The 12727-nt window shown below is 38.7% G+C and overlaps 1 protein-coding gene across 1 annotated transcript in view; it reads left to right on the top strand.

The window, feature by feature from the left end:
- Rsrc1 (arginine and serine rich coiled-coil 1) overlaps window positions 1-11075 on the top strand; it is a 348477-nt gene extending 337402 nt beyond the window's left edge. Inside the window, exons 8-10 of the mRNA XM_035451720.1 lie at window positions 1353-1459; window positions 9919-10071; window positions 10689-11075. Coding sequence (XP_035307611.1) covers window positions 1353-1459; window positions 9919-10071; window positions 10689-10781 — 353 coding nt within the window. The 3' untranslated portion in view covers window positions 10782-11075. The remainder of the gene's footprint in view (window positions 1-1352; window positions 1460-9918; window positions 10072-10688) is intronic.
- The last annotated feature ends 1652 nt before the right edge of the window (window positions 11076-12727 follow it).

Below are 12727 nucleotides of genomic sequence, written 5' to 3'. Positions count from 1 at the left end.
TTTTATAGCCTCTAATGAAATAATTGATTTAAGAAGCAAACATTAATGTTACTAAAAGTATTAATTGAAAGATTGATGAATAAGAACTTTATAATGAAAGGTCAGATTGACTCATTACCTTGGACCCATTGATCAGTCTGAACATCTAAACAGGCTGTCAGAGGGCTTCCTGATTTAATGTAACCAAAATTACACAACAGGGCCAATTATAAGTTTTGAAGGTTTATTTATTTATTTTGATTGTTATGTGTATGTGTAAGTGCCTGCATGTGTGTGTGCACCACATGTGTGTCTGGTGCAGGCAAGAGCCAGAAGAGTACCTCAGAGCTCCGGGAACTGGTGTTATAGGTGTTTGTTGGTACTTAGACCTGAACCCAGGACATTTGCAAGAACAACAATGACTTTTAGCCCTGAGACATCTCTCTAAATGTCAAATAATATGTTTTTGATCAAAATTAGTTGAGCGGGAATGGAGTCAAGTCTCGGTGCTGTTCTGCACAAACAATGGGTGATAGAAGACCATGTTGGATAGCATCATGAGGTTAAGTCCAGCCAGATCCAGAAGGCAGAGAAATATGACATAAGTAATTCACTTTCTTCAATAAATAATTAACAATGAAAGGGCGGGGTGGTAGGCTCTGTGGACAGAGCCTGAAAATCCCTACCACCAAGCAAGTGTAATGTGGATCCTTGTTTGTATCTTGTTCAAGCAAGTCTACTGCAGGTAGTCATCTTTTAAACCAGTGAAAATTATATGTGGAACATGCAAGTTATATTTAATTACTGGTAATTTGAGGCCTGAAAAACAGTATTATGATAACATTATTATTATTGGTGTCAAGCCTTAATCTGTTAGAGGTGACCATTAAAATATTTAGGGGAAACAGTACATGGTCTGGAGTTTGTTTTTGCACACTATGCCCTCTTGGATTTGTTTCTACATATTCTAGGTCTCCATCCCAAAATATATTGAGAATGAGAGTCAGTAGACTAGCAATAACAAAATGTTGGTGATTATAAAAATTGGATGATGGTTTTGGGTGGATTTATTGTCCTTTCATGCCTTTTTGTGTATTTTCATAATAAAATGTTAAAATAAAGTAGAGGGAAAGGCCTTCCCACAAAATTGCTTAGATTACCAAAAATCCTAATAGTAATACCTCCTCAGTATATTTTAGATTTTAGATGAGAGCCTTAGTTTCTAGTTATATTTTATTTTTGAAATTCAAGGGGAAAATACTTTCTGTAGCTTAACTTAATGTATTTCATTTACATCCAGTTAAAAGAAAGAACCAGGCATGGGTATAATGAACAAGCTTGTACCAAAGTTCACTAACACTGTTCTTTTTCAGACCAAGCTACCCTGGTGGAACAAGTAAAAAGAGTGAAAGAAATTGAAGCCATCGAAAGTGATTCTTTTATTCAACAGACATTCAGATCAAGTAAAGAAGTTAAAAAAGTAAGTTTTTACATGGTCATAATGAGTAAGCCTTTGGGTTCCCACTGAAGAGACACTTTATTAATTAATTTCTTAGATATGAGTGCTTCCTCCAGTGGGCATATGAATTAGGGAAAAAATGTCTGTGGTGATATCTTCTTGTCCAAATAAAGCTTCTCTAAAGATCAGAGGATGGAGCTTGCTACTCGCTAACCATAGAGGTCTGTACAGAACAGAAGTGAGATGGCTGGGAGGAAACAGGAAGTGAGATGACTGGGCAGAGAGAGTATGAAAGTGGGAAGAAACAGGAACTCACTCTCTTTTCTGCTGGGAAACTAATGAGGTAAAGGTGGCTTTGGCTTACCCCTTCTCTCCACTCTCTCAGCATTTTCTTCTGTATCTGACTCTAGGTTTTTATTATTTAGACCAATGAGAACCCCATTTACAAATGTTAGTCACGCTGGTGAGAGAAGGAGTTATAGAGAATCAGCCCAACCCTCTCTATATAAAATACTGTAAACATGGATCTGGCACCATTTTTATTTTAAAGTTTATCAAAACAACTAAAATATCACTGTGATTCTGTAACTGTAACATCCATTTCATTAATATAGACAGGTTTATTTGATGGGGTTTTGGGATTTTTTGGAGAGGGAATTTGGGGGACGGTGTTCAAGACAGGGTTTCTCTGTAGCTTTAGAGCCTGTCCTGGCTGGCCTCCAACTCATAGAGATCCACCTGTCTCTGCATCCCAAGTGCTGGGATAAAAGGCATGTAGCAACACTGCCCTGTGTTTGTTATGTTGTTGTTTTGTTTTGTTTTGTTTTGTTTTTTTACTTTTTTTTTTTCGAGACAGGGTTTCTCTGTGTAGCTTTGGAGCCTATCTTGGCACTCGCTCTGGAGACCAGGCTGGCCTCGAACTCACAGAGATTTGCCTGCCTCTGCCTCCCAAGTGCTGGGATTAAAGGTGTGCACCACCAACACCTGGCTTGTTTTGTTTTTTTACAAATCTCTGTGTGCTCTTTTTGAATTGTTATTCCTAGACAGATATTGGAAAATGACTTTAAATGATAAAACTATTACTCAAATAGAAGAATCTATCTCTGGTCTTTGCCTAGATGTGTGTCATTTATTCAACTTCAGTAATTTAGTAATTTCAGTAATTCAGTTTTGAATGCATTTAATTTCTGTTGAATTTTTCACTTATTTTTTCACTTAATAATACTTCTCTTAAGAACTTGCATTCCTTTAGTGGGAAAAGATGTTATAAGAAATACATGTGTCTTTTTGTAGCAGTTATATAGTGAAGTAGTTGCTGTAGTTTCCATTTAAAGTCTTCTACTACATTACACTTCTAAAGTGCAAATGTAATAAGACTATATAACATAATAATGATAGATGTAATAATCATTTATTTTTTGATATCAGATTTCTAAGTCATGTTTTAGAATGTTACATGTTCTTAATAAGATGAAATTACTTGTTCAAATTTGCCTTATTTAATGTTTCAAAAGCTATCCTCCAAAATTATGCCCAAAAGTACAAGGAGCTTTCTGTCTTTTACACAAAATCTTTTTCATGTTTATTAACCTGATATATCAAAATTATCAGGTTGTTTCCTATAGCATTCCTGGTGTTAAGAGAGATCTTAAACTTTACCAGATATTTTTAAAGATAGAACATGCAAAGACATGAGTTGAGTGGATGATGTAAGTCAAGCACAGGACTAGATACCCTTGGATAACCCATAGCCTGCATTTGAACTTTGAGAAGTGTATCATCACAACTCCTGGAAGGCATAGCTATGAAATGGGCATTCATATGTGTATATGTACATTCTATTTAATATCTTAATCTTGCATAGTATAAAGACATTTGCCTAAAGGAAAGTATTTATTTGAGGATTTGGCCTTGTATTTATTTTCTGAAGTTCATTCTTAATTCTCAGTTCTTACTGGATGTTCTTACAATCAATGAGCAAGTTTTCCTGTAAAAACACTCATCTAGAGTCTGTAGACTGGGTTTGGCCTTTGACACTTTCCTATATGGTTTTCCTTTGCATTTACTTTTAATTCATGTTTTTCTTTTCCTTAAAGAAAGTAAATCTAAAAAAAAAAATTAGTATCAACAGAGAATATGCTGGAGCCTCAGGAGATGTCATTCCCCCTTGAATACACGGTAGAGTCGTAGCCATCCAGCACATGACTGTTATTAGGAACTACACTCCGAGATGCTCAGAGGAGCAGTGAGGGGCTAACAAGAATAAATTTATACTCCACTGAAACATAAAATGAGGGACAATTTATTAGCTTAGAAAGTGGCATTGCTTTCTAGTCTGAAATGTCTGAGTCTGCAGTAGAAGGCCAGGACTCAGGATGCCTAAGAAGATGAATTATTTATGAGGAGATTACTTAGCAAAGAGAAGTAAATTATCCTGAGTACTATTTCATCCAGGTCCTGGGGAGACGTGATGGGCTATCCTTGCTGCATAGCAAAGATTAACTCTCTTGGGGACTAAATCACCCAGGGCCCACGTTTCTACATCTGTCTCTTTGGACAGTTTGTGCTCTTACAAAGTTTGCCTCTAAAAAAGGCTGTCCATGCTAGCACCACTCTCAGCTAGTGTCAATTTCCTTAGGAGTTAAATCCACTAATTAAGCTAGAGAAATGGCACCAGGAGGAAACTGCTTCTTAGCAATAACATTCAAGACATGGCCATCCTACAAAACATATTTATTAACCTAGTTCAACTCTGAAACCTTAACCAAGTACTTAGGGAATGTGATAGATCCTTGATAAATAATTAACTTTAGAGGCCAAGATATAACTTGTTTTCAGGATATTGTCCCACATAAACTTGTTCTCAAACTTTGACAGATAATCCTCCAGTGTTCAAAAGGAAAGTAAATAACATGGGCATTTGTTTTAATTTGGAAGATTAGGAAAGTATTTTGAAATTATACCACCAGGTGGCAGAATTGCACAAAGTCAGCTCTTAGGTGTTTTTTTTTACTGTTAAGCCACAATTTTCTCTTATAGTTTCTGCCACTTAATTAAGGCGCAGCTACTGATTTTATAACCACGTTCAACAATTCTACAACTCCCATGCTCCAATCCTAACTTTTGATAGTTTTAATTTACATGTATATTTATGCTTTTTTTTTTTTTAATGTTGGGGCTTAGAGCGCAAGAACTCTTGCAAGCATGAAGATAAGTGTTTAGATCCCAGCACACAGAGAGGAAAAAAAGCCAGTTGTGCCCACATGTGTGCTGTGGGAAATAGGAGGGTCACTGGGTCCTCCTGGCAGCCAGCCTAGCTCCAGATTCAGTGAGAGGCCCTGTCTCAATCTATGCCTGCAGAGGCATAGAGTGATAGAGCAAGACTCTGCATCCTCCCCCAGCCTCCATGCATGTATGCCCATACACACACACTGGAACACACACACACACTGGAACACACACACACACACAATGGGTAGCACACATAGGAAAAAAACAGAATGAGACTAATTGGCCTCTATAATAAGAATGTTACCTCTGAAGAGAGAGAATCCACAGCTTCTCCATATCTTTTCAAGGCAGTTCAACATGTGGTCAGCATCTCCTGCCTAAGTACTGTGGGAGCATGATGGGGAACAAAGACAGGTAGTCTTTATGAGGATATATGGACTACCAAAAATTGATGAACTGAGTCTTATTATATTCCCCATGCAGAATATTGGGCTTGCCTTTAATGAAATTTCATAAATGTGTATCATTAACTTCATTTCTAGGGCCATGACCTTCTAGGCCCAGTAGATCAGAGATATATAAATGTTTGAAATCTGGATAGCATGGGAGGGGGATATTGGCTCCAAAACATAAGAAAACTGCCAAATAAAATTTAATAACCATTTCTCTTTCATGCATATATATGTGTGTGTTAATGCTGTGGTTCACATGAAAATCATTAACTATTTGGTTTAATGTTGATAAGCATACATTCATTTGGGAACAGTTTGTGGCATAGATTTCTCTAGTTTGTAACAATTTCTGCTCTTATTTGATGACTTCCCAGAAATATAGCTTTCAGGGACATTTTGTTTATAAAAGAGTAAAAGTCTTCTATGCATACAGACCAGCTTCCTTTAGAATGAAAATGAATTCATGCTTGAATCAAATAAAATGCTAAAACAATGAGTGAATCTTACCATTATGCATTAGCTCATCTTGGATGAAGGGATGATTGAGTATATCAGGTGCTTGTCATGTAAGTATGAGGACCTGGGTTCCATCTCCAGAACCTCATGTAAAAGTGTGATGGTGTGCTTGTAATCCTAGCACTGGGGAGGCAGAGACAGGTAGGGTCCCTTCCGTCACAGACCTAGCCTGTTTGTTGTGCACCAGGGCAGTCAGAGACCCTGTATCAAGAAACAGCATTGATAGTAACTGAGGAACAGCATCTAGTGTTGCACTTTAGCTTTAACATGCATTCACATGCATGTAGGAACTAGCTACTGACCACCATATAAGGACTTTCCCTTCTACTAAAACAACTATAGAACTTGACAAGATCAATGGAGCAGTTTCGGGTATCTAACGTTAGGTAGCACAGGAGTGAACATCTTTTTTTTTTTTCTAGATTTTTTTTTAATTAGAAAGAAGATTATTTTACATGTCAATCCCAGTTCCCTCTCCCTCCCCTCCTCTCCTGCCCCCCCCCAACTGACAACCTACCTATCCCATACCCTTTCTGTTCCCCAGAGAGGGTGAGGCCTTCCATAGGGGGTCTTCAAAATCTATCTTTGAGATAGGGCCTAGGCCAGCCCCCTTGTGTCTAGGCTCAGGGAGTATCCCTCCATGTGGGATGGGCTCCCAAAATCCATTCCTATGCTAGGGATAAGTACTGATCTACTACAAGGGGCCCCATAAATTTCTGAAGTCTCCTCACTGACACCCACATTCAGGGGGTCTGGATCAGTCCCATGATGGTTTCCCAGCTCTTGGGGACCAAGAGCTCTCCATTATTCAGATCAGCTGTTTCTGTGGGTTTCACCAGCCTGGTGTGGACCCCTTTGCTCATCAGTCCTCCTCCTCTGCAACTGGATTTCAGTTCAGTTGAAGGTTTAGCTGTGGGTGTCTGTTTCTACTTCCACCAGCTGCTGGATGAAAGCTATTGGATGACATATGAATTAGTCATCAATCTCATTATCAGGGGAGGACATTTAAGGTAGCCTCTCCTCTGTTGCTTAGATTGTTAGTTGGTGTCGTCTTTGTAGCTCTCCAGACATTTTCCTAGTGCCTGATTTCTCTGTAAACCTATAATGTCTCCCTCTAATATATTATCTCTTATCTTGCTCTCTTCTGTTCTTCCCCAACTCAACCTCCCAGCCCCATCCTGTCTTACTCACCCCTTCTCTTTCTTCAAACTCCCTCTCCCCTCCCCACATGCTCCCAATTGCTCAGGAGATCTTGTCCTTTTCCCCTTCTCCAGGGGACCATGTATGTCTCTCTTAGGGTCCTTCTTGTTTACTAGCTTCTCTAGCAGTGTGGATTGTAGGCTGCTACTTCTTTGTTCTATGTCTAAAATCCATATGTGAGTGAGTACATACCAGGTTTGTCTTTTTGTGACTGGGTTACCTCACTCAGGATGTTTTCTTCTAGTTCCATCCATTTGCCTGAGAATTTCAAGATTCCATTGGTTTTTTTCTGCTGAGTAATACTCCATTGTATACATGTACTGCATTTTCTCTATCCATTCTTCAGTTGAGGGGCATCTAGGTTGCTTCCAGGTTCTGGCTATTACAAATAATGCTGCGATGATCATCATTAAACAGATGTCCTTGTTATATGAATGTGCTTCTTTTGGGTATATGCCTACGAGTGGAATTGCTGGATCTTGAGGTAGACTGATTCCCCTTTTCCTGAGGAATCGCCATACTGATTTCCAAAGTGGCTGTACAAGTTGGCACTCCCACCAGCAGTGGAGGAGTGTTCCCCTTTCTCCACATCCTCTCCAGCATAAGCTGTCATTGGTGTTTTTGATTTTAGCCATTCTGACAGGTGTAAGATGGTATCTCAGAGTTGTTTTGATTTGCATTTCCCTGATGGCTAAGAATGTTGAACACTTTCTTATGTGTCTTTCAGCTATTTTAGATTCCTCTATTGAGAACTCTGTATTTAGTTCTGTACCCCACTTTTTCATTGGATTGTTTGGTGTTTTGGAGACTAGCTTCTTGAGTTATTTGTAAATTTTGGAGATGAGCCCTCTGTCAGATATGGGGTTGGTGAATATCTTTTCCCAATCCATGGGCTGTCATTTTGTCTGTTGACTGTGTCCTTTGCCTTACAGAAGCTTCTCAGTTTCAGGAGGTCCCATTTATTAATTATTGATTTCAGTATCTGTGCTACTGGTGTAATGTTCAGGAAGTGATCTCCTGTACCAATTGGTTCAAGGTTCAGGAAGCGGTATCCTGTAGCAATTCGTTTAAGGGTATCTTATGATGAGTGAAGCAAAGTACGATTCTCCCAGTTCCTGGCCCTTCTGCCTGAAACCAGTTTCCTGAACTGGTGCTCAGTGGAGGTGTGGCTGGGCTTGGCAAGTAGCGATCAATGGTCTAACTGTACATTGTTCTGGTCTCCCTTCTGATTTTTCTTCTTTCAGATTGTGCACACTGCTCCCTCTGGCTAAAGCATTCTCTTCCTTCCTCTCCACATGTCTAGCTATTCTTATTTTTCAGGTCTTCAATCTTACCTCCTAAATAAAAGATACTGTTCCTAGGCACCGGATTTAAACTGGACTCACCTCTCCAAACCCCTTCATTCTTATTTATTTTTTGCTGGTGTACTATTATTAATCATTATGTATTTATTTTCATATATGTGTTTATAATCTGTTCATTCAGTCAACAACAAAAAGCTCACCAGCAAAAATACATGGCCCTTTTCTAGTTTATTCTCCCTTTGTATCTGGGGCTTACCAAACAGTGTTTAATGAGATGGCTAAATTGATAGGTATCCAAATTGAAGATAAAGTAATCTAGGAAAAACTTAATTAATTTATGCATGATTCATCTTCTGAACATTTTTCATAGTAATATTTGTTTTGAACTTCATTCAGAAAATGGCTATTAAGAAATAGATATAAGTCCAAAGAAAATAGAAAAACAATAGAACTCGTAGATATAGAAAAAGACTACAGAAGAGAATTGACCTCCCATTTGTTTCTTTTATACTATATTTTAAGTTTAATTTCAGATTCTTATCTAGTTCATTTCATATAATCCCTATAAGTTTACTGCTAATCAGTCACTCCTCCGGCCACCTCCTCTGTCAGACAAGATTGAAGTTTACCTGAGTCAGCACCTGCCACTTGTTCCTCCAACACTGATCAATGATTTATCAGTCTTTGTGTTCCCAGTACTTACAACAATGTGTGGGCACCATGGCCTGTAGTTTGCAAGAAAACACTGAATGTAGTTTGCCAAAAAAAAAAAAAAAAAGGAACAAATTTAGGTTTTTTCTTACATAAAGTGATGTTTCTTTAAAAAAAAAAAAAAACTTTTATTTCAGAATATTTAAGTAATCTTGCCAGGCGGAGGTGGCGCATGCCTTTAATCCCAGCACTCAGTAGGCAGAGGCAGGCGGATCTGTGAGTTCGAGAGAGCTAGTTCCAGGACAGCCTCCAAAGCCACAGGAAAACCCTGTCTTGAAAAAAAAAAATATTTAAGTAATCTTAAAAGATAATCTATGAGTCCATCAATAGATGTTGCACAGATCGATAAAATGTGCAGATCCATACAATGGAATATTTTTTAGCAACTACAAAAAAATGAAGTACTGATATGCTATAACATGTATGATTCTTTAAAATACTAGACTCAATGAAAGAACCAGCCACAGAAAACCACAGAGTGTCCAAAAAAACCAGAGTAGACAAAGCCGTCATTAAGAGGTTGGAAGAAATAAGGAATGATTGCTAAGATACATGAAATGTTGGAAGGAATAATGAAGATATTCTGAAATAGATTATGATTACTGTTGTATAATCTTGTAAATATGCTAAAACCCATAGTATGGTATGTAAATTATAGCTAGCAGGGATAGATATGTATTTTAAGGATAACTTTTGGATTTCTCTTTATACCTGAGGCCAACCAAATATTAGAGGTATATTGTAATATTTTTATTATTATAATTTAGACACCAGATATGTGTATATGTGTGTGCATGTGTGTATGCATGTATGTTTCAATATTATAAGACTAAACACTGATTTCATAAGAAAAATACTCTGATCATAGGAAATGAAAACAGTTCCCCCCACACTTGTATTTGTTTCTTTGAGTAACAATTTTTTCCTCATTCAGGAATGTGGAACCTTTTGAGATGAACATCATCTTAGAGGAGACTTACTACAGCAATTATTGTTCAATATTAGATATTATGAAACCCAACTTCTAAATGTGAATCATGCTTAGATTGCTGTGTTGCATTTTCAGTCTGTAGAACCAAGTGAAGTGAAGCATGTGACTCCAGCATCAGGACCAACATCAGTAGCTGCTGACCCACCCAGCATTGGAAAGGAAATAGACCCTGACAGCATCCCCACGGCTATCAAGTACCAAGATGACAATTCTCTAGCTCATCCAAATGTGAGACCCTTAAACCTGATGAATCTGTTCACTGAGTCACCCAAGCAGTCATTCCTTTGTTCTGACACTAGGAAGACACGAAGGAAAGGGTTCATGGCTTCTCTTTGCTACAAATGGGCAGCTGACCTCAGGCCTTAGGATTGTTTATGTATATTTGAGTCTGATGTTGTCTACATGTTTCCTGACTTCGGGAACGATTCTGTACCTAAGAAAAATGGTCAAAAAAGGAAAATGGTTTTCCTTTTTTATAACTAACAGCAGAAGTTCTAATGCTAGCTCAGCTCTGGTTTTTCAGCTGTGAGCTGTCACTAAAACCATACTTTACTGTCTTTACACAATAATGTGATTGATGTTCCTCAGAAACATGGTGAGAAATAAACTCACAGACATAAGTTGTGAAATGGACAGTCAGTAAAACCATGTTCAGGTTGTTCCTTTGCTCCACTACTGCTAAGTGCTAACTCACAGTGGGTGGGTTAAGCAGTGACATAGCCCTCAAGGTTGAGCAGTGTACACTACTGATCTGAGAGTCGTCTATCACAGTGATTTGTGTTGTGTAACACCAGTTTCGAGTTACTGATGCACAGTAACATTCCTTCTCCTTTCTTTTACTGTAGTTATTTATTGAAAAAGCTGAAGCTGAAGAAAAGTGGTTCAAGAGATTAATTGCCCTCCGTCAAGAAAGATTAATGGGCAGTCCTGTGGCCTGAGGAAGAGACTTATGGTTGAATTGACAGAAGCCTTGTGAAAATTGAGGTTTTTAAATACCAATATTAACTTTTACTCAGAATAATTTAGCCAATTACATAGAAAGAAAATCTCATTTCTTCTATTGTGTTCAACTGAATATTTGTTGATTTGAATCAAACATTGTGAATAGTAAATCTATTATAAAAGGTATGAGTGCATGAACATATTGTCCTGTTAATAAAGCTAATCACAAAAAATGTCAGGGATGAAGTAAATAAACATTCAGCAGTGTTTATCATTGTGGTTCTTACAAAGTTGTGTTTTTGACCCTTTTATGAAATCTAAGCAATGACTATGTCATATTTGAAGGCAACATTTTCTGCTAAAGATTCTCTTGTGCCAAATTTGATATCAACCCTCTAATCTAGTCCTCTGGAGGCCTTGGCAGGAGGATCTCAACTCCATTCTGCACTACAAAGCAAGTGCTGGGACACCGTGAACTACATGGTGAGGCCTTGTCTGAAAATATTTCAATTAGAAATCAGTTTGTGTTAGTTCTCTTTTGAAACCTGTAAGCAGACCCAGCCCTTTCCCTTGGAAATCATATGCCCACTCTATTAGCGACTTTGCGTTGTTGTGACAAAAGGCCTGAAATAACTTCAGAGGAAAGGCTTTTGACTATGGCTTGAGAAGATTTAGCCCATGGTCAGCTGGTCCCACTGCTTTTTTAGACCTATGGCAGGTAAAAACACAGCAAGAGAGCAAGGCCTAGGAAACCTCACTATTGGCTGTCAGGAGCCAAGGGGCAGGAAGGGGCTAAGGTCTTCTGAGGTATACTCCACTGAGATATACTCCACTCACCTGCTCCTAATGTGCTCCCTCCCTCCTGACAACCCATTCAGCTATGGACTCATGTAACCCGTTGACAAAGTTATAATCCTTAGAATCCAGTAACTCTCTCTGTAACGCCACCAGTGGGGAACCAATACTTAAACATTTGAGCCTTGGGGGTATGGGGAGCCACAGCCCCAAGATGGTGCCTGGCTGAATGCCAGCGAGACTGAGCTTAGCTGTAAACAAGCCTTATTTGGAAGCGCTTAGTGGATCTGGTGTGCCTCCTCCAGCTGTGACCTATCTGGGATGGCCAGGTGGTGTAAGCTAATTGGGTAATGAGCTTGCTTATAAGGGCTTGGTGGGGGGACTGATGTACAAGGTTCCTGAATAAACTGCTTGAAGAAGAGTCATGGTCGTGTTTCTCTTGCTGGTCGAGATAGACGAGACATGGGGGAAACACTTCATATCCAAAACTTAATAACCATGATAGACCTATTTGATGAACCAGATACCCATGATGGAAAAAAACAGCTTGTGTTCCCTCCTGAGGAAGCAGCATATGCTGTGTAGAATGCCTTTCTCTAGAGGCCGAGCAACAGAGCTCACTGCAATCCATAGTAAATGGACTAAAGAGAAGGACTTGGGTCCTTGCTGTACAATCTGGATTTCAACCCCTGATGCAAATGCTTCCTTTTTCCATTTTTCTCTGCTTACTTTCACATAGTCTCTATGAGGACTGGAGCTTAAGACACAGCCATGGGAAGTCCTTGAGATATGATACATAGGACATTTTGATTCCGTCTTTTTCATAATTTAGAACTACAGAAATTCTTGGCTCTGTTAAAAAAATGAAAAATAGGAAGAATTTGCACTCAGTTGCAAGTGTTATGCAGAACTTTTTTGTTTGGTTGGTTGTTTTTTTGGTTTGGTTTGGTTTGGTTTTTGGTTTTTCAAGACAAGGTTTCTCTGTATTCCTTTGGAGCCTGTCCTGGAACTCACTCTGTAGACCAGGCTGGCTTCAAACTCACAGAGATCTGCCTTCCTCTGCCTCCGGAGTGATGGGATTAAAGGCATGTGCCAGTAATGCCTGGCAGAATTTTGTTTTAAATGCTTGTTTTTATTAATACATTTC

Source organism: Cricetulus griseus (genome assembly GCF_003668045.3).
Source record: "Cricetulus griseus strain 17A/GY chromosome 1 unlocalized genomic scaffold, alternate assembly CriGri-PICRH-1.0 chr1_0, whole genome shotgun sequence".
NCBI classification, from domain to species: Eukaryota; Metazoa; Chordata; class Mammalia; order Rodentia; family Cricetidae; genus Cricetulus; species Cricetulus griseus.
This window is presented reverse-complemented; position numbering and strand designations above follow the sequence as displayed.